General features: G+C 40.8%; 2 protein-coding genes across 3 annotated transcripts; one reads left to right on the forward strand and one right to left on the reverse strand.

Annotated features, from left to right (window-relative positions):
• Window positions 1–5,108: 5,108 nt before the first annotated feature.
• mpzl2b (myelin protein zero-like 2b) lies at window positions 5,109–12,147 on the reverse strand. 2 transcript variants are annotated; one of them, XM_034550182.1, is made up of 5 exons: window positions 11,910–12,147; window positions 8,582–8,751; window positions 7,762–7,936; window positions 7,259–7,427; window positions 5,109–6,421 (listed from the first exon to the last, which is right to left on the reverse strand). In XM_034550182.1, exons 1-5 carry the CDS (start codon window positions 11,968–11,970, stop codon window positions 6,205–6,207), a joined length of 792 nt encoding a protein of 263 aa, XP_034406073.1. In that variant the 5' UTR covers window positions 11,971–12,147; the 3' UTR covers window positions 5,109–6,204. The 2 variants fall into 2 exon arrangements, with proteins under 2 accessions (XP_034406073.1, XP_034406072.1); XM_034550181.1 differs by having other exon boundaries at window positions 7,762–7,972.
• Window positions 12,148–16,285: 4,138 nt separating this feature from the next.
• On the forward strand, window positions 16,286–21,794 carry pafah1b2 (platelet-activating factor acetylhydrolase 1b, catalytic subunit 2). The gene is made up of 6 exons (XM_034550183.1): window positions 16,286–16,716; window positions 17,152–17,233; window positions 17,758–17,847; window positions 18,118–18,234; window positions 18,686–18,808; window positions 19,444–21,794. Exons 2-6 carry the CDS (start codon window positions 17,153–17,155, stop codon window positions 19,720–19,722), a joined length of 690 nt encoding a protein of 229 aa, XP_034406074.1. The 5' UTR covers window positions 16,286–16,716; window position 17,152; the 3' UTR covers window positions 19,723–21,794.
• Window positions 21,795–23,326: the final 1,532 nt, after the last annotated feature.

Here is a 23,326-nt window from a genome sequence, read left to right on the forward strand (position 1 = left end):
CGGTCCCTAGATAGCTCGGACAATATCCTTTAGCACAACTTGGCCTCTCTGGTACACTGGATTGAATCTGGAATATGCGGTCTGGGTGTCTGGACCCCAAACGAGGCACGTCCCAGTCGTGCACCTGCAGTTGTCCGGAAGGAGGGAGCCGGCCCGCCTAACCCCAGAGCACTCCTGTGGAAGTGACTGTAGGTTAGACAGAGGGCAAAGGCGAAGAGGGGGGGGGGGGGGGGGGGGGGGGGGGGGGGGGGGGGGGCAGAGTGAGATTGAAAGAAAGTAAAAGTTATCAATTGAAATATTAAAATGGGACATTACGTTTCTATAAAAGCATAGACAGTACAGTAAAAAGTGATTCCTAGACAGACAGTTTGTGTTTACATGTTTCCTGCATGCATGAGTCTTCATGCGCATACAGTATCCATTGGACTGAATGTGAAAGGGGTAGAGCTTAAGAAAATACAGAAACATCAATACATGCACAGTTCAAGTTCTGTCCTGCCTACCTGCCCCTGCAGTCGGTGTTCCCTCAGAGGCCGGCAGGCTGCCTGCACAGCTGAGTCAGTGTGAACAGGACAGTGGCGAACACTGCGCACAGTCAGGGTTCACTCAAGGAGAATCCGCCAGCCGGCACTTTTACTGCAGAGCCAGCCACACTACCAGCCCCGGCCAGGATGACAGAAAATTAGAGAGGAGAGGTGGAGGCACACGGAGAAATGTGGAGAGACAGACGGACAGGACGGAAAGCTGCTGTTCTCATTCCCCCTCAGCACAGCACCAATGACGCTGACTCTTCTCCCTGCCCGTCCCTCCGGCTACCTCGCAACTTTTCCCTGTCCTCTCCGTTGGCTGCATGCCACCTCTCTCTCTCTCTCTCTCTCTCTCTTTCTCTCGCTCTCTCTCCTCATCTCTCTGTCTCCCCTCCCTCACCTGCCCCTGTTTCCTTCCCTCCTCCATCAACCCCATTCACTCCTCCCCTCTCTGCTTTCCTCCCTGCCTCACCCTCCTCCCCATCTCCCGACTCAGGGCGTGTATGCAGACTCAGGCACTTTTCTCAGAGTGTTTGTGAAGATCAGAGAAAAGTTCTGCAGTGCAGGTTAGGGAGGAGGCTGTGTAATGCAGCCCCAGGGCCGGGCCAGAAACACGGTCCCATATCAAAACTCTCCATTCATAAATAGACATGTTCTTTCACTGACAACGTCACCGTCAAGGATTCCAAACTCAGCACTACAGAATAACAGCATCAGAGTTACTCTCTATTCTACTTATACAATGGAAAAAGTTTGATTTTAAACTGCAATGTGACTTTCCAAGCTTTTCCTGTATTGTATGGACAGAGCGACATTCTTCCCTCTTGTCCTAAAAGGCAAGCTCTTGCCGGGACTTGTATTCCCCTGGCTCTGAATAATCAGCTTCCTCAGCCACCGGTGATGTGTGCATGTGTGCAATGCCTAGAAGGTCAAGCTATCTTGTACATCATGAGGCAGATAACACTCTCTTGTGATCAGTGCAATGCGGCTGCAAGTGCATTATGATATGAGGCGTGTGTGCAGTCATGTTTCACAACAGGACAGCTCCTTTCCCATAAATGTGCACACATCTGTCATCAGCTGCCGACCAATAGCATGCGGCTGCATTATTCACTGCAGGACATGACTAAAGAAGTGCTTAGCTCAGAGTTTCCATATTTGATTAGTGCATTTTAGACCCTGTTAACATGGTATTCATACGCTTAAGGTTATATGCCTGCCTGTTAAAATCCATCTATTACTGGAAATAGAAGGTGACTACGCAGTTATTATGATTTATTGTTCATTAGAAAAGGAGTACGGTAAAAGGTTAATATTGGAAAGTGTTAACTGGATGCAACTGTGACCATGTGACAGAGTGTGCTATCTGAGTCAAGGTACAGTTACACAAGCAGAGGACAAGAGGACAGCTACACATTCCTTTTGGACTTAACATCATGGTTGTTTTTTTCTTCTGCTTACACAACTATTTCTTTCACATTAGAAGAAAAGGTAAAGTTTGCGACTCTGAAGGGCTGTAACTTGTATCAGCAGATTCAGTTATGAAGACAGATGCAGGTATCTGCCATTCATTATTGAGGTTATTATGCACATAAGCAGACTATGGGAAGGCATCTTTTTTTTTTTACTAGCTCATACCAAAGATTACGATATATATGCATGCGTCTTCTTTTGTGTTAAAATGATGTGAAATGTGTTCAAGTCAAATGTCAGCTGTTATTTGCATTCAATATACATATAGAATATATAGTATAGGCAATATACAATAGTGAGGGGAATGGACGTATATAAATAAATAAATAGCCATCAAGATGACAAACAAACACTAACAAAGACCAATGTGGTCCATGAAGTGTGGCGAGAGGTGACAGTAGGTGGAGCGGGGGGTTGCTTTGACGGATGTGGAGCTCTAAACTGAGAGATCATGTGGCCAGGCTGCAGGCTGCAGGCTCACCGCTCTCCTCTCTAGGCCCCTCCACTGGGTGTCAATGCAGCAGCAGTGGGAACTCTTCCAGAACTGCAAAGGAGAAAAACAACAGCATTTTGCTGCAGAAGGTCAGGCTGCTGCTGCAGACCTGTGCAGCACAACTGCAACGGCAGAGAGGGCTCACACAAACACAAAACCACATGCTCTGTACTATGTGAATAGTGACGTGTCCCGTATCATCATTCACAGACGCCATGAAGGTGCACCCTCAGCGTTTAAAGTCACGTAGGTGTCATTTGCTCTTACTGCAGCAAAACGTGCGAGGCTCCAAAGGAAAGAGACTAGGACACACGCCTCAGCGATCACTGGAGTGAGTTAGAGGAACACAAGTACCTCCACAATATACACATACACATCAGTGGTGGAAGAAGTATTTAGCGTTTTACTTCAGTGAAAAGAAGGAGTAAGTTACAATACGGTGAAATACTCCATTACGAGTTAAAGCCCTGCATTCAAAACCATGTAAGTACCACAATGTACTTGTGTTATGACTTGCATATTATATGTATTACATTATCAGCTGTAACAATACTTAAGTAGCATTTTAGAGTAACTACTGCAGTATTTTAGTTCAGTTTAAATTTAGTTATTTAGTTCAATGGTAGCAAAGGAGTCACAAGATAAATCTCTTTCTCTCTCTCTCTAGAATGCTACATTGATTTAATCAACAATTTAATGTAACTCACCGCATTGTTTTTGGTAGCTAAGATGTTTTCAGCTCTGTAGTGTTGGGGCTATCTGGTGAGCATTTAGCAGCTATATAGCTAGCCCCAATTAATGAATGAATGAATACATTCTGGTAGCATTACTATCATTTTCCCTGAATGAATAAGAACCAGCGATGCTTGAAAGCAACAGAATGTCAAATACATGAGAGGCACAAGCTGGAGTGACTAAAGAAACAGAGATTTCCCTGAGGAGTTGGTAGAGCCCAGAACAGAGCTAAAGGAGAGTAGATGATAGATGTACATAGATGTCATGAGAAGGTTGTTCTGTACCTGCTAGATGTATAAATGAGCAACTTCAACATATCAACTCAGGCCGAAGATATCCTTGTTTTTTATACTATATTATTTTTTGTACACAACACAACCAACACTTCAGACAGATGCAGGATACGCGATACAGCACCATCATGCGCAGGAAATTAACATTGTCTCTTTTTAACTAATTCTTGCTGCTCCCTGGTCAAAAAAGACAGTTATTGCAAGTTTATAAGAACACTTATAATAAGCTTAAAGGGAAAAACACTGCGTGGTGGAAGTACAAATAACTGATAAACATCTGAAATCAAACAAGAGGCCCTAACTAGACATTGCACATTTTTGTCAAATGCAAAAAAGATTGGATACCACCGGTTTAATGTGTAACAATACGTTCTATTTAAGCGTATCAAGCTTATATATAAATATATCAATGAATACGTATTCTATAGAATATATCAATGAATACGTATTCATTGATATATTTAATAAGCTTATAATAAATCAACAAATCTAAACTCTAACTAAAACTACTGCTGTGAGATAAACATAGTGGAATAAAAATAATAAAGTAGTATGATACAAATACCCTTGACATTACATGTAAGTACTGTATTGTGCACATGTACTGTTTTGCCACACCAAGACAGAAATGAGTAAATATTTTTATTTAAACTTTTATTTCAGACTCAAGGTCCAGATTAAATTATATTTAACTTTTTTTCGAGGTACAATATGTTAATTAATTCCAGTGCATTTCACTGTGCTCAAACATACACACAAAACTAAACATGTATGTTATGCAGTTGATACAGTATGCCAAAGAAAAAAAAGTGTGGATAAATGCAACAAAGCATTACATTTCCTGTGACCCAAAGTGTTGTATTTCTTACCCATCATTAACTGTCTCTAAAAAAACAAGTGAATTGGCCATAAGAGGTTTTAAATTTAATGAAATGTATTTATTAACAACACTTAACCCAATCGGAGAAAGAACCTGTTCAACGGGGCACTCAAGAAGCACAATGTATAATGAGCAAAAGAGTCATTGTGTCCACAGGTTCCCACATGTCTGAGGTTAGTCTCTCTCCACCGTGACTTCAATAACTCTTCTACGTTGACTGCACACTTGAGTTTGATCTTGTTTAAGAGAATGGATATAAAAGTATGGATTGTGTTTAAGTGAACAGAAAAATTACTCACTAAAATACCATTTCTGGACAATGTAAAAAAGAGAGTACCACCAGGGGGTGATGTGTCCTTCATGCCTCTTCTGCTGTTCTGATGAACGTTTGCTCTATCACAGCAATGGAGGAGCACTCTCAGATTTTCCAATGAGTTGTTATGTGAATGCTTGTTCGCTAGGTGTGAACGGTACAACTCACAAAAACAATGTCTTGGTGAGATTATTATACAAAATAACACAAGATTTAACAAACTATGAGCGTAACTCTAAGCTGTTTTAAGAACAGGACGTGTGACTGTAACTCATTGTCCCAAACAGGAGTGGCTGCTGGTTGGTATTTCACACTCACTCACCCAGTTTCTTCTCCTTATGACGTGTTTCGGTTTCCACACACCGAACATTTTCTATCAAAACTCATGCAATTTAATCATTTCAAAAACAGGTCTTTATTCCACAGTTGCTCAACAGAGAAATATATAACAACATTTCAGGACTTTTAAAAAAGTTGATAATTCCTGCTTACTTGACACTATGTACAACAACTAAATACAAAATAAATTGTGCAATGTTGCCAATGTAGTAAACACAGTGCTTTGTTGATCCCTCATAAATCTTGTAGTAGACTTTCTGGTAGCGAATATTAAATGATGGCACCGATTATTCTGTTTTATTCCAGCAGCATTCAAAACCCTCTGCAAAATCGCACTTCTTTCTAAAATGTTGGTTTGTGTGCTCTCGGCTGATGCTTTTAAAAATGAATAGGAGAAACATCTGGCAACGCCTTGAACAAACACTACCCGCACTAGTGCGGGGTGTTTGTATCAATGAGACAAATTAAACTGGCTCCTCTCTTAAAGAAATCTAGTCTATCTATTTGACATGAACATTCATGTGATTGCACAACATTGATCTAAGGCAATAGATTTTCAGAAGAAGCAAAGAGTCATGTACAACAAACTCTCCATCAACACACATCTATAAAACACACATAAATTAAAGGGGAACACCACTGGATAAGACAAGTCTGTTTACAGGTGTTGGGGAGAACCACCGCATATGTCTAAAAAAAGGTTCTATGAAGCCTTTTGTGGCCCCAGAGGGAGCAGTGTTAAGTCTGATATATGCCTCACATGATGTCACTCGAGTCAGTATAGCTTGGGTCTGAAGACGACAAGTTTGAAATCAAAATCTGGAAGTGCAGAGTTAGAGAGTAAAGACCAGAACCACGAGTTCTCAGTAGCCCGCTCCTCCTTGAGGCTACATTAGCTACAGCATACCCATCTCTGACCAAACTACTGGCCGGCCAGTTGCATTGGGGGTAATGTAGGCTCCAGATTGTGACAAAGAAAAACAGACTATATGTACAGAAATGCACGCTGTAATTCAGTGACCATAAAAAACGGAGTCCTCTAAAAGTACTATAAATTACACGTCATCAAAATATCAAAATCCCGTATGTGAATAGCAAAAAGACGAATATAAAAATGGGAAAGGCAATTCTAATCAATCGAGTGTGTCCATTTAATCATCACCACCACCACCATTCTCATCACCACCACCGCCATCATCGTCATCGTCGTCGTCATCATCATCATCATCGTCATCGTCGTCATCATCCTCCTCAAGGCCTTCCTCTTCCTCATCATCTCCACTGCTGGGTTCAGACGCTTCATCATCTGAACTTACAGAGTCTTTCTTGTTCGTCATAACTGTCAGATGAGCGGCCTCTTCAGGGGAACTGACCCAATCCCCACAAAACAAATTCAATCACACACACACACACACACACACAACAATGAAGCATTCTACTCTTGAATACATGCATAGTTTATACCCAGAAGCCGTATTTTGAAACAAACCCAGCCACAGAGAATTGATGTACTGCTTCCTTCCGTGGACGAAGATGACCAAAACATCAGTTCATGAATATTTCTCCACCAAAACCAGTTCACCTGTATTCACAAGTTAAAGTGGCACAAGCTATGATGCAGCAGTTGTTATTGCAGCTGCTGCTCACAGAGGAAAGGGAAGGGGTTGCCAACAGCAGGCAATAGAGAGGGTACGTCATAATTCACCGCAGCAGTATCATGTATGAAATGCTCTGTGCCTTTTCTGAATATAATCAATTTCATGTGATGATTTAGTTGAAGCTTAATTCACATCACGCTTAAAAAGCAATTGGTCAGCACTGCTGCTGTGAATTAAGGTCAATGAACAGGCTCCAAGAACAGCATGTAAATCTCTCCATATTTACATTTCTTACTTAACAGTTTAAAAAAAAAGAATCACTATAAAATTAAGTTAGTAATCACAATCACTGGCAACTTTTGGTAAAACATATAAAAGTGTATAAATATTTCTCGTAAAAACAAATGGGAAGGGTGGTACATTAATCTAACATTGAAGGACACAATAATATCCGAGAGGTTCACATTGGAGGAGCAAAGATGGAAGAAAAAGATGCCTCCCCACCATAACGTTTAATTGGTCTTGTCCGGCAGATCGGACCCAAATATCCAATCAGACTTCACACCAGTCCCGAGAAGAAGAGGAGCTCTGGCTCTCTGGCCCTCACCACACGGTCGGGTCCTTCCACACGTGTTCCCGCGGGCGCATCTCAATGTCCGTGCTCATGTGCTTTCTCCTGTAATACTTCACCGCCACGAAGATACCGAGGAGGATCAGGATGACGCCACAGGCGCCTCCAACTGCCGCTGCCAGGATGCCAATCTCAGAGATGGTAGCTGGAAGCAATAAGAACCAAAAGTAGTGATAACCGTGGGTGAAATCTTAATGCTTCCTGCATGCATTCCATATGCCAAGGTGCTCTTTAGCCAGACACTGAACCCCTACCTGTTCCAGAGAAGACCGTGACCTCTGACCTTACTGTGGAAAGGCCTGAGTACTACAGCAGAACAAATAAAGTACTAAATACATCTCGAAAACATTAATAGTAATGACTGAATAGCAAAAATGAGATAAAAGCCTAACAATTTTCTCAAATAATTTTCTTTTGCTGTAGTAAATGTGATGCTGATTCAATGTTTTCTTCCAAGCGTGCAGTGCTGCCAATCTAACCTTTTTTGACAACTTTGAGGATGATCTCTCCATTGCTGCCATGAACATCTGGAGGGTTGCGCACCTGGCAGATGTAGGTGCCATTAAAGGTCGGAGGCACATCATGCAGCGTGATGGAAACGTCCCGTCTCATAATATCTCCTGACCACACCGCGCGGTCTTTAAAACGCCCAGTCTGTGGAGGGTATGGTGCCTCATGGTAGTAAAACACCTGACACAAACACACACAATACAGCAAACTTGCAAAGAGTGTACACATTAACAAGTATGAGAAATAATTGCTAATAAAACACAGCTGCTGAGGCGACATCAGCTTTTAGCTGGCAAAGATAACATCGCATCTACAATAGCCAGCTTTTGGAGTGGCAGTGACCTCTTGTTTTCTGTGCAGTGGCTACCAGGAGATTCGCATATCATGTTGTATGACATAAAGTAATGTATTATATGCATGTGTAACCATTAGCAGCAGATGAGCCACTGGCTCTTCTATTCTATATTTCTGTACTTCTATACTTCTGTTAAGTGTGGAGGAGCAAGCCATTAACAAATGTAACACATTTCCCCCTTGGGATGAATAAAGTATCTATCTATCCATCCATTTATCTATTACCAATTTAAGATTGTACACCGAGAGCTGTTAAAAGAGTGCAAATATATTGAATGGCTTTTGTTACAATAATTAGATGAGAAAGTAACCAACTGTGAGAATCAACACTTTTAAGGCCTTATTAAAATCACAAGTGGACTTATTTCATAATTAAATTAAAATACAATAAAAACACATTTAGAGCATTTTCATAAACAAAATATTTCTACACACCGACTCATCCGTTGCTGAATTTATGGACCTGAAATTCCAGGACACCGTGACGGACTTAGCCGACAACGGCTGAGTGGAACTGAAGGTGCACTTCAGCTTCACATTTGTCCCGTTGACTGCTTCCACCTCTTTCGCCGTGTAAATTTCTATTCCGCTGACATGTCGCACACCTGTAACAATGACAAACAAGTGAGAACAAAAACCCATCGACATTACCGTAACCTTGCAAACCTCAACGCCTGACTCATTCATGCCACACAAGTGATAGTTTAAACTGCCCAGGCCTCCGATTTCATTAAACCACGAAAACAAGAGCAGGACTGTTTGCACCAAGCATAGTTATCACTGCTTCTTTAACACAGAAACGTCCTTGACAGTTGAGAGCAATGAGAAAAACTCAGATGTCTGGTGTTTACTCTTCGTGGCTCCAGTATAAACTGTGAGTCAGTTTCTTGTGATGACAACTGCCCACAATCTAATGGAAAGCCACTACTTTCTAAAGTACTTCACTTCAGTACAGCAAACGAGAGAGCACATAATATAATAGCTAAGCCTGCTGTGGGTCAATAATTGCATGCGTGTGCAAGTACAGACATTTAGATGTGCACCGCCTTTGCAGATGCCTTGAAAACACAGGGAATATTAGGTTATCTGAAAAGAATGGGTTTGGACATTTGTTATTTATTCAACATCTGTTCAATAATACATCTTATTAGTGATCTAAAAACCACAATGTTCTGTCATTTCTGACTTGAAACAAAGCATGCTACAATAAGTTCAATTTGGCAACTGTTCATCTCCTTCAAGGGGTTTGGCGAAACTAAATATTTGAGCTAAATCTGCATCACACCGTCAGCCACAGTGATGAGCAGACCTGCAGACCCCTTCTGGGGATTAAAGCATTCCTTCTAGTGAACCACAGAGAAGAAGAGGAGAGGAATGTTCTGTAATCCTGGACAGGGAGGGATGAAATCAAATGAGTATGACTGTAGAAGAACATTAAACTTAACAGGATGAAAGTATTTAGTGGGACATGGTTAGGGTCTTTATATGGTGAACCCACAGGGACAATTCTGTAAATGATATCCAACTAAGAGATCATAATAACAGAGGGGTCCCACATATATCGCGTCCTCCTATGGAGCGGACCACGCCTTTACGCCAGGATATACCAGATCAAAGGAAACTGATTTTTTAATATGTGGGTGCATTTTAATAAACTCGGCGACGAAGATCAAATGCTACATTTGAATGACATTTAACCTGGACTGGCAAGCTTTAATTGGAACCCATAGTTACATCAGAGGGGTATGTATTTTGTGAATATTTTCGAGGCCAGTGCAAGTACAAGCACATCCACCACAAATGAAATTAATCCTTGAATACGAAAAACCTAAATGACAAACAGATGTTTTGCTAAACTTAAAGCAAATATTCTTTCAGTTCATTTATTTTCAATCATATTTATTAGATTGAGCAGTTAAATTGAATTGAAACCGAATTGACCAAAGAAAATGTGCATTAACTTGTTTAACAGCCAACAAGTGGGATATATAAAATACATTTAGCGCCCGTTATTTTTATTATTAACAGTTGCTATTGCCCAACAATTGAATATTAATTATAGCAGCAATGGCTTATGAAAAGCTTTCCAAGGCTTTGCTTGTGAATGATGCCAATAAAAACAAGTCTGTGCTACTTGCTAGAAGTTATAGTCTAGTCTTCCATGGTACCTCCCTCATTGGAAAGTGCCTGGGAACATGATGATTTGTTGTGTTACAAAGCTCCACGTTATCTATCCATTGTGACGCTATACGAGTGCTTATCAGACAGAATGGAACTATGTTCAGATATCCAGAGGAACGTTCTCATGGTAGATGTTCTACGACTGACTGGCTTTAACTGCTAGATCTTTTTAAAGACGAAACACCCAGTGCAAAAAACATAGTTCTTTCCTGCATGTTATAAGTTTGGTCAATTTTGCTTTGATAAGATGTCTTCTCTCAGACTAGTGGTACAGAAGTGTTTATTTTATTACTGTTTCTATTTGCATCTGTAGATTTCTCTTAAATTCTCCAAAATGTAGCATTAGATAACTGTTCTGTTCTGTAAATGTATGAAAATTAGCATATATCTTATAAGGTATCTTCTGAGAACTTGTAATACCAAAAATAATTGTCTTAATGTAATTAATCAACTCGGTAAGTTTAATGGTATTTACTAGTTAAGTGTTTTAGCCAACTCACCTGGAGTGTCTCCTCTTAATTTATTAGAATATTTTTTTTTTTAACTATTGAAAACGCACACAATAACATTAACATTGGCACTGAATTCTAACCCTTGTTAAAGCACCTCCAGTCCAATCAATGGACTCCGATAGTACATCTGGGTTTGTTGTATAAATCAGGGGATGTTTTGGCATGAATTGTTATCTTGAATTATAATTCATCCCCTCAAGTCATACAGCATTTTACTCAAACTACTAATTATGACGCTCAATACGCAGTACAAACATATTGTTGACTTGTTGTAATGTGCTAAATTACAAGGGATTGATCATCCGTTCTCTCACAAAAGGAAGGGTATATATTTCATTACTAACTGGGAGACATAGACCACTTGTTTATGTTTTCAAGCACATATCAAGTCCTGCTTAACACTATTTTGAATGGTGATTATTAAATATTAATATAGTAAAGCAGACCCCCCCCCCCCTTTCTTTGACATATAGTTAAATGTTACATACATATATGTTATAGGGAGTACTTTATTTAAAGAGAGAAACATCCAATTATTGAACCTTTTTGCTCTGCCTCACACCTGGATCCCAACAGCAGTCTTTACTCAAACATGAGACTGCTGTCAGTGATGTTCAATTATTATGGATTTATGATATATTGTGAATAAAATACAATACAATTACAAAGAGTTGTAACACAATGGTATAAAGGTATAACACCCCCCCCCCCCCCCCCCCCCCCCCCCCCCACACACACACACACACACACGTCACACGTGTCACATGTATGTTGTATTTGTGAACACATACTTGTAAGTGACATATACCAATACTCTATAACAATGACACTTTTTTTTACCAGTAGGTCATAGCCAATACTCAGTAAAAGTCTGCCTGGGACAACTGAAACTAAACAAGCTCCCTGTCATTAGTTATGCTTCTTGGTGTCCTGGAGTGAGCAGTGCTGGGTCATAATTACCAGCACCCCCAAAACAATCTCTCTTCAACTCCAGCTGCTTTAGCTTGAGGGGACATGACAGGCCTTTAGCTACTCAGTACGAGTCACTCCAGGAAGTTGTTCCAACTCACCTGGCCCCACGAATCCTCCCAGAAGAAGCAGAGGCCATATCCGATACATGGGATAAAACATTGGTACTGCCTCAACTCCGGCGGGTTAATTCCTCCGTCAAAGTTCCTTCATGCACTTTTATTAAGTCATGAACGCGAGTGTCGCCGCAGACCGTCGGGGTTTAATGAGGCTTTCGGGAGAATTTCTCTGCTGGAGACGTGAGTCACTCCGCGCGCGCATACACACCTGATGGGAGGTGTTTACTCCCTCACCTCTTGCACAACCTGTTAGCCTGCCTACCGACGCAACCTGTCACTCAAGCCTGTGCGGCTGTCAGCGCCCCACGGAGATTTAAGGTGTGGGTTTACAGGCGCGAGCGCTCGGCCTTTGGTTGATAACTGAGAACTGATAACAAACCGGGGCTCCGGTTAATCTTTAATTGTTAAGTTAATGTTCCTGCTGACTGGTACCATCTTGCGGCCACGGTGTCGCAACACAAAAGAAGCCAAGCACAGCGATATATTCAAATGCTGTTATGTAAAACTGTCGGTTGCACCCCAAAACACGGAGTCGGCTGATTTCCCTCTGAATGCCTCTGAAGAGAAGACAAATAGCCTACTCTGAATTATTTAACTTGATAGGCGTAGGCTACTCTAAAAAACACCAAGAGTTACTGACCTGTGTTTGACCTACAGTGATGTCTGAACGCTTCATTCTCTATGATATGTCTCTAAAATGCACAATGATGTACTTCCCCACCAGATAAGTTCAAGACAGATACGAAATGTGTTGCAACAACAAATTGTGTATGATATGGATGTTCAACAGAACGTGTTTGATTTTCCTTGTTGAATCTATAAATATAAAAATATATAAAAAGTTGATCTGCTGGAAACAATGTCTCCTACTTCACTTCAGTGTATGTGTACTGACTACTGAAGGTTTCAAGTTCAACATCACAATGTGGAAACAAGTTAATCAGAATCAGAATTTTTTTATTAGCCAAGTAGGTTTACACCTACAAGGAACTTAGCATGGTGGGTGGTGCAACATAGGATGTTAAACATAACAAACAACAACAAGCAACAACAGTAGACAACAAATAAACAATCAACAAAGTGCAGACAAGACATAGAATAACATGTACAGTGTAAGATAAGTGCAATTGTTAAGTGTATGTAATGTTACAGTTTTAGTAAAAGTGACGTGTATTATTTAAGTATATTATATATATATATATATATATATATATATATATATATATATATTGTAGTGTCACGGGCTGTCGCTAGGACAGGCTAGCCTGGGGCGGTGCAAAGAGAGAGATGAACACAGGCACGTCCAAGAGTATTTAACAAAAAGTCCAGGTTTATTTCCCATCCCACCAGCAAGGTAACATCCAAAAACAACAAAGTATCAAAAAAAAGGTCCAGTTAGATAACACAAAACATCCTGGAGGAGAAAGTGGTTAATTAACCAAACAAAAACTCAATCCTGGTGAATCCAGGCTACGAGGTCCTCTCCCTTGTTGTCCTCTTCCAGGTGCTCGTGGGTTCACCTTCCGCTCTCCTTTCTCCTTCCCAGGTGCTCTCCCTTAAGTCTCCCAGCCCTGCCTCAATCAGGTGCCTTAAGCAGCTGCAGCTGGGTGAGCGGTGAGGCAGGCTGGGAGATGTAGTTTTTGCACTGGTGGCCACTCTGTAGCGTCCCTCCACTACCTGTCCCCTTGTGATGCCACAATATATATATATATTTATATATATTTTAAGTATTTGCATATTGAACCATGATTGGTTTGGAAAGTCGTTGTGATGACTTGAACTGAGATGATAAACTTTCCATCTTCAGCAGATACATGTGAAAACTGCGTCATAGTAAAGACATCCATGATTCTGCACAGGGGAGCTTCAACATCCAAGTGAGGGAACAATGAGCAAAACCCATGTTTGTGTGGATGGGACTTTAATTTAAGCACTTTGTTCCACACAATGCATTGCATCGTAAAGTCCTTTGTGGTAAATTCACCTAATTGTTTCTGGGACAATAAGATGCAGGTGATTTTTCACAGTCTTTAAGATGTCAGACTTCGACAAAGTCATATAACTTCCTTTTATTAATGAGAGTGGCAACTTCAAGCAGACTCTCCCACCTGGTTTCAATTGCGGCCTGAAGAGTCAACTCCATTTGGTGACCCTAAGACAGAGCAAGAGTATAAAGCAGACATATTATGAAATACAAACTGCAACAGATCACAGATCATAGATCACAATCCACAGTCACACTTGCACTATGTATACTGAAGATTTCAACAATAAATAACAATAAAACTATCTTTACAACATCATCACAAAACATCCTGTGAAACTGACAGCTGCCACCTCACCCGCAGTGTAAATCTGAGCCCCACTAACTTGTCGCACCCCTAGAGAAACCAAAACACTGGATTAATATGTAGGCTTATACACACAGACCTGCGGTGATGAACATTTCATATCACCCTTTAATGAGTTGGCCCAATTTTTACTTTGGTTTGAAGCAATTCATTGTAATTATAAGTATCCAAACAGGAAAATATGTTGAGGCCAAATAGCTTTGAAAGGCACCCCGTGTTCTCTAATCTACAACAAGTACTAACTTGTCTTTGAAATGTTTGGGAATTTACTGTGCTAAAGAAACACAGAGAAAATGGCACAAGGAGACCCACATGTCTCGTGTTGCTTGTAATCCTTGGTCTGCAGTTTTACATCCACATGAATCCACATTTGTTTTAGAATAAAGCAACAAGACCAGGGACATTTTAGGTTGCCTGAATTTTGGTCAGTCACCTCTATTTGTACTTGGTTAATGATTGTGTGAGTGTGGAGAGTTCTGAGGGTCAAATAACACCTGGGTCACTCTTTTATTTATTTATTTGCACACCCATGTATAACATACCATATCTGTATTTGCAGCTGTAAGTGGTCTGTCACTAACTGTGCCAAACTGACACTTCATGTATAAAGCATGCTTAGATGTTATGGTACCAGGAACTGTCATATGCCAAAACCTAAAAAGACCTAAAACACAGACTGGGCTACATATTCAAACTTTATTTGTTCCAGACTCATTCATACAAGTACAATGTGCAGTTATATCCTCCTTACAACATATCAAAAAATGTATGTCCTTCTTGTTTTCATGCAGCCCAGTTTCTTTCAATGTCTGTATAATATCAATATGTTTATCTGTTATTGTATTTAATCTGGAACAGTCTTCCAGAAGATGTGAGACAGGCCTCAACTCTGACAATGTTTAAATCCAGGCTGAAAACGGTTCTATTTGACAAGTGAAAGTATTTTATATGCACTCTTCGCTTTTAATATAATTAATATATTATTATTTTTATGTTTTTATGGAATGATTTTATTTGCCTTTTTGTAATTTTATGTAGCTGTAAAGTACTTTGAATGGCCTTGTGTACGAATTGTGCTCTATAAATAAACTTGCCTTGCCTATTTTGGAAATATGTAGGTTGTAACTCACCAGGCATCAAGAAGCAGAATTCTCTGATAGATGGAATTAAACATGATGCCTAAAAGTCGCTTCATTGGAAGTTAATTCATTGTAAAAGCTCTTCACTGCAGACTGGGGGAATTAAATATTGGTGCTGAAAATATGTTTTGTAGTTCCTGATGGGCGGAGTGGCATTAGGCCAAGGAGGACATTATACTTACTTTGTACTGCACTGGGCTTTCAGGGCCTGCACACGGTTATAATCCTCTTCTGTAAATATGCTGGGATTAACAAATCATGCACTTGCACTGCACAAATTATGATCAGGCAATCCTTATCTTTAGGTATACATGATAACAATTATAATATGGTATCATATTAAATAATTCTGTACAAGTTATATGTATATTTAAATAATTCCCTACATCTGTTAACATTTCCAATAGTTCCGATCGGTATTTCCTGTGTTTCCTACATGGATGTACCATAGGAATGTAAAAGGTTTGTTTTCCTACAGTAAGGGAATGCAGCGTTTGACCTAAAATGACCAAGATGCATTGCGGTCAGCTGGCATGGCGGCCTGAGATGACCATGATGGGTGAATTAAGATGGGCCCATAGACTGAATAGGAGTGAGAGTTCACAGTCATACATTAAAGATGTCGGCAGAGCTATACGTAGTCAAAACCAAATAGTGCCCTCCCACTAAGACTTATGTTCTCCATCGCTGGTGTCTGACACCCACTTCACGTTTCTCAAATAATGGAGAAAAAAAAGTCGTTTTTGAATAGGAAATTAAAATATTTTAGACTGTAAAGTTTTTTGTCGCACTTTCAAACCACCCATGATTCATTGCGGGACCAGTAATTATTGTTTATGTTGCCCTGTGGTTTATCTTTCAGGAAATAACACCTATAAGCTGTCAGTCTGAACAACCTCCACACATTACACAATGTAGCCAGAATGTGGGTGTATGGTGCAGACGATTAGCAGGGGTTTAGTTATGGTCGTTATAATGAAAGTTTGGTATGTACGCAGCCATAAAGGAATGGCTGCCCGACAGACAAATCTCAGGGTAAAAATGCCCTCTCATTTGTAGCTCACTGACTGCAGTGCCCTCCAACGGTGTTATTGCCAATGGCGTCACTTCGGCTCTCTCCCCCTAACAGACGCTCTGCAGTGTGCCTTCTTGACACACCTTTTGTTGTCTCGTCCAGCTAGAGTCGGCCAACGGTTGCTAGCGAGCATCACCAGCCTCAACTAACGTTACGTGAAGTTGAGGCAAAAGAGTAACTCCGAAGCCGTGGGAGCCACGAAGTGACGGCCGACACCCTGCCAGGTAGTTTCCCTTGTAAATAAAAAAGGACGTAATTGCTGTAAATCTTCATATTAAAGACGGGCGTGCACAATGTGACGTATTGACGGGAGATGCAGCCATAACAGCCTCCAGTGTTTAGCTGGCTAGCTAGCTAACGAGCTAACGTCAGACAAACAGTCACATATCGGGATTAATGCAATCTGCTTTGTGATCCATAAGCACCCGCATTGAAAGCGAAAGTAGCCTTTATCCGTATTGTTGGGTCAGTCTGTCTGCTGCTGCATCACAGCGATGGTTTCTGCTAACTGGTCCTGAGGCTTTCCTCTTTTCACCGTAGCACCGAACTAAAACAACACGAAGCCTTCATCGTTTCAAGCGACATGCCATGTGTAATGTGTCTATGTAGCTGTATGGCTGTTTTATGTATGCATGAATAAGAGGTGGCGTCTCCTGTAGGATGAGTGGTGATGGTATGAACCCAGCTGCAGTGGCTCAGCCAGGAGAGGATGTACGAGGAGATGACCGGTGGATGTCACAGGTATGTGTTTTTATTATAACTGTAGGCAAAAAGCATTTTAGCACATATATATATATATATATATATATATATATATATATATATATATATATATATATATATATATGTCATCATGTCAGCTTCCCTTAATTATGAAAATTGTATACAGCATCCTACCATTAACGGTCATAATTGTGGCTGGAGGATTGGTCTGTGAGGTGATGTTTTGATGGTACTCTCCATAATATTAGTTACAAGTATGAGGTAAAGGTTGATGAATCTATTCCCAAGACCTGTATTTCTTTCAGAGCACCACTGATAGGTGCATGCAAGGTGAATCCTCCAAAGCTAATAGGACTGAGACTATCTACTTCACTCCAAGCTCTCTGTCAGATGGGCACCAGACGTGTGATGAGCTTGCACGATTTTGTATTTTGATAGTATTTGTTCCTAAGATTTAGAAAACTCCTAACACAAGGGTTTTAACTCTAACACAAGCTCTGTTGTTTCCTTTTGTAAATTATTAAAAAAAAATTTTTTTACAGCACACCAGATTTGTGCAGGAGTGCAAGGATGCTGAACCAGACGTGCTTTTTGTGGGAGATTCTATGATACAACTAATGCAGCAGTATGAGGTGAGTCAACATTAATATCCAAATGGCACTAGCATCTTCATTTATTTTTTTTTCTAAATTGCAAGAATATTATACTACTATAATACTCAAGATACACAGTTTAAATGTACATATGCTTATGTCGCTTCAATACTGTTCTTATATTGGTACACATGTTGTTGTAATGTGCTGATCGGCATGCTTTGCTTAGCATCTATGAGTTATTTTATATTAGTCACCAATGTCAGAAATTCGCGTATGAAATACAAATTCCTGGTTTCCTTTCCACAGGTCTGGAGGGAAGTGTTCTCCCCTCTTCATGCGCTCAACTTTGGCATTGGAGGAGACACCACCTGTAATGTGCTGTGGAGGCTACAGAATGGAGAGCTGCAAAACATCCATCCCAAGGTGAGCTGAGCCCACTAAGATCTTCAGAGGAAGACAGTTTTGGGCAAAACTATTTTATTTAAGTCTCGCATATTGTTTTTATTTTTTTTACTTCCGTTATCAAAACACCGGCTGCATGCAACTTTTTCCCCTCTCTGACACAAACTGAACAAACAGACAGAATTGTTTGTATAATTATTGCATGTAGCTGTCCCTGACCTCAGAGAGGAGAATTTGAGCAGAACAGCTTTTAATGACCCCACACAGCCTTGTTGTTAAGTTTGGAAAACGTTGTAGCAGCGACGGTCTGTTGCTAAATGTGCTTATTGACTCTGCTAATGATATTGACATTGGGAACGGCTTGCATTGCTCACCCATCACCCAGATATCAATCCATGAGAACTGCTTTGATCACACCTCTGGAGATTAAAAGGAGTTCAGTGAAAGTGAACAGAGCTGTGGTCTTGTCCAGGTGGTGGTGTTGTGGGTGGGAACCAACAATTACGAACACACAGCAGAGCAAGTTGCAGGAGGAATTCTTGCTATTGCGCAGCTGCTCACCTCCCGCCTCCCCAATGCAAAGGTAGTTGTACTGGTAAGTTGTATGTCTTGTCCCTTGTATCAACTGGTTTGTTTTTAGTATGTTGACGTGAAACACTGACATGTTAAGATTGGTCAAGTACCTTTTTTAAATGTGATTGACATTGCATGATTTAGATACAAAATAACCAAACTTAATGTAAAAACCCAGTTGATGTTGGTGATCCTCACAAGTTGCCAGCTTTGTGTTATTTCTGCTCTGTTAAGGAGTATGCAGATACCTGTCAAATAAGAATATAAGGTGGAACAAACTGTCTTTCTATCTGGATAATTAGTCCAAGGTGTTGTTCAAAATGTGCAGTGAAATATGGTGGCATACCTTTGAGGCTATGCTAAAAGGCTAATGTACATTAGTACAAATACAAATATAATATAAATGATGAAAATGTTATGGTAAAAAAATGCAAAGATGTGTACTACATATGTTAAAATATAAGTGTATGCATCAGGTGACTCAGCGGCCTTGCAGGCTGTCCTTGCTTCTGGCTTTCAATGGGAAATGCTCACGTTTTAGAGTCAAATTTATGCTTTCTTAACCTTTTTTTAAAGGAAAAACAACTGACAAATGAAAAAGATCAAGGTCTAACTCTCAACACATTAATTTAAATAAACTATGTTTGTGTCCCTCAGGGTTTGTTGCCTCGAGGGGAGCAACCCAACCCACTGAGGCAGAAGAACGCGGCGGTTAACGACTTCCTGCGCTCCTGGCTGCCCCGCCTGGGCCAGGCTCTGCTCCTGGATGTGAGCGGGGGGTTCGTTCACTCTGATGGAGCCATCAGCCCACAGGACATGTTTGACTTCCTCCACCTGACATCGACAGGTTACCGCACCATGGCAAAGCCCCTCAGTGACCTGCTGCGGCAGATACTGAACGAGGCGCCAGAGGACAGGCGCGCACCCCTGGTTTGAGGGCCGTGGCCGAGCAGCACGTCTATCCAGAGGCATGTCTCACCCGCTGCTATGGGAGACGGGGTGAGACATGTCCCTGCTATCTGGAGGAGGAATGGCTCACTCGTGGGGGTGAGAGGCGCCCCGATGTGAGTGGGATCACATTCATGAGTAGAGGGTGCTGAAGATGGGGAGAGACCTCACTACAGATGTAGACACTGTGATAATTTACAAAGTCAGACTTCTCTGAATTACAGACAGATATACTGAGATCAAGTGGGACTCCAGTGGCACACACATACACACACACACAGATTAATTTTGGCCTGTGGATAAAATGACTGTTTACCTCAGTCATCGGTGCCACGGAAACATGATACAAATATTAACACTTGAGAAGTCCAGTGCACGGCATACTCACAGCAGGCAGAACATTATCTAACATCGAGCAGTGGTTCTCAACCCGGAGTCAGTCGCCCCTCAGCTGTCACATGACAAATTATAACTTTAATGGGATAAAAGGGGTAAAAAAATAAATTATGTTGCTTTTTTTCTTACTTATAAAACAAGAATACTTCTATCTCTTAAGACTAAATTTAAACAATATTTGGTGGCATTGTTTCCTGTAAAAAGGTTGAGAACCACTGCTGAGATTTATTGTAGTGAGCAGTATTTAAACAACAAACAACAACAAAAACAGCTCTCAGTATTAAGACGATTTTGCTGAAAACATAATCCAATGAAGCAAATGTCATGTAAAATAATTACAGAAATGTATTCTGGCTGTCCAGTTGTTTATGCGTGCTATATCATATACTCTGCAAAACCAGGAGCACTTATACCGCTAAATGTTCACTTTTGAACTAATTGGTTGTCTTTTTTTAACGGATAATCAACATAAATAGATCAATGTATATCTGGAGAGTTAACCACTTTCCCACAAACTACACACACTGCGGATCACTACTTCATCCTTGTGTCACTGAACTAAATGTTCACCTGAAACTTGATGTTATAGGCTGCATGCTCAAAAATCACGTATTCGTACATAGTCGTCATCAGTGAGACTGTTGCAGCTACTTGTCTTCCAAACACTCCCGACCCCGCTGTGCAAACACGTCGCTCACACCCGACTGGTGTATTTACATTTACTTGTAGAATTACATTTAACTCTTTGTGTGCAGATACATTTACTGTGACTTTTCATACGTTTTGTTTTGCCAAACTAAGACCTGCCAGCTTTTAAAACGTTGCTCCGAACAACTTGTTAACTGTTAACCGATTATCTGTTGAAGGACATTGTTGAATAGAAACAAAGATGTCAATGACATTGTGTGTGCACTGTTTTTCAGTCGTGATGCACTTATAGTAAAGCAGTTGATTTTATTTTTTCACAACATACAAAAACAAAAGTAGAGCCTTCAGCTCAAGTACTCCAGTAGCTCCAGGTTATTCCTCCCTCTCCTTCCCTAAATACATGCATATACAGTATTTTCTCTTAAAAGCACATCTTTATTCTGTTTCTCCCTGTTTGTTGTCGCCTCTCACCCAGCCCTGCCTGGGCCCTGGCATCTCTGTGGTGGAGTTACTGAATATATTTCAGAATAAAAAGTAGTCACACGGTTAAGCTACTGATGACGGTTATACTGAATATTGTCACGCTAAATGCTAAAAAGCAAACACAGGTCATGTCAAGAAAAGTGTTTGTCTGTGAGCTTCTACTGTAGCTTAGTTATTTCTTCTGTTCAAACCGCGGCTGAGAGTCTCTGGAGCGTCGACAGCCTCCGACGTTATTGCTGTCTTAAGCTCTGCACGTTTGCGTGCTGTATATAAATTGTTTATGTGTGTGTGTGTGTGTGTGTGCGTGCCTTAAGTGTTGATGGGGACTGTGTGTCTGGTACTGGATCGTGTCAGTTGGACGAATGAGTGGAGAAGTGACCCCGGCTGTATATAAAACGTGTGAAGCTCGAGGAAGTGACGCTTGAAGGGGGTTCAGATTGTTGGTGTGTGTTCAGTGTGATACGCCATTTGCACTGTTTTACCTCGTCACGTTATTGAGTTAAATCATTCCAATAAAACAAAGAAGGATCTAAGCACGTGTTGGGGATTTCTTTCAATTTATTTATTTCAAATCTGTTACTTGTGATGAGTGCTCGTATTTACATTTTTCTCAAGAAAAGGAGAGGGTGCGCACATCTCTGTTGTGGATCTGAAATCAAGGATTGTAACTTGTCAGCACTGTACGTTACACACTCGCCAGCAGAGGGAACCACATTATCAGACAACTCGCCCAACAAGCCTCACTGCTGCATCCATCCACGCCTCCTCTCCTTCAGCCAGAGTTCCTTACTGCCTAAATAATTTGCTTTCCCCAAGTGCAACTCTCTAATATAATAATTGCCCGACAGAACCTTGAGGCTTGTTTTAAAACGCCCTCATTAAAGATGTAGTTAGGCGTGCTGTAGTGTGTGATTGTTGGCAAGTTGTATAATACCTAGTTAATAAACCATTTGCTAACTTTTAATGCCGCTCTAGTTCATTTTAACTGTGACCCAAAACTGTCCCAGAGTGGCAAAAATCGTTGGTCCATTTGGAGGGCGGCACCGCAGGCTGTCGACTGAGTGTGAAGTTTGATGCACTGTTAACACATCGAGCTCGAGCCCAGAACCATTACGAGCTCACGTGTCTGACACAGGAATGACTGCGAAGTGAAAGCTGGTATTTTTTTTTTTTTTAAATAGTTGTTTCCATCTCACAGAGTTGTGATGCTGTAAAACTGGCGCAACGTGATCCGTGTGTCACATAAATTTGCGTTACTGAAATGGCACGACGTTGAAAGGCACTTTGAACGTCCGCGAGATAAGAAACAAACACTCTGCCCACAGCTCGCGCCTTTCCATCTGAACCACATATGTTTAGACTGCCAGGGATCCACATGGAATAATGTTTTTAAAAGTCTTAAAACTGGCCATGTCGATTTCAAAGTATAACTATATGACAGCCTCGTCTATCACCACACATTTTGAATGGGAAAGGATAACTTTCTAATCCCAACAGCAATAAACATTTACAGATGAGTCATCAGCATGTTGGCAACGCCCCAATAAAATCTATATCTGGCCTTGTGTGCTGTTCCTGCTCTATTGACCTGTTGAAAGTGTCTTTTGTTCAGGACTCACGAGTCGGGCATCGTTGGGCATCTGTGCCCCAACATCTTAAGGGCCTATGAACAAGAATATAGATACACGTTCTCACCTATCAAGGGGTCACATAAAGCTTTACAAATACTTAATACTTAATAATAAAGCACAATAACTTTCCTGGTGATGTTCTTTGACTTGACGTCCTCTGTGGAAAGAGGCGTATCAAATGTACTACTTAGTAATAAATGTCACACATTGTGTGTTGACTTTCTTTGTGATCCATTGTATGATTTCTCTCAGATGTCATGATTTTATAGATGATGAGCGATGTAAGTGCATATTTGTGCCAGTGCCATGTGCTGTGAACCTTGTGCTGCGGCTTTACCTCGTCAAAAGTTAAACCGAGTCCACGTGTTTTAACATCACAATCGCATGATGTAATTTAAAGGGAAATGAAATACAGAAGCAGAGCAATTATTTGA

Source organism: Cyclopterus lumpus, chromosome 14 (genome assembly GCF_009769545.1).
Source record: "Cyclopterus lumpus isolate fCycLum1 chromosome 14, fCycLum1.pri, whole genome shotgun sequence".
Lineage (NCBI taxonomy): Eukaryota > Metazoa > Chordata > Actinopteri > Perciformes > Cyclopteridae > Cyclopterus > Cyclopterus lumpus.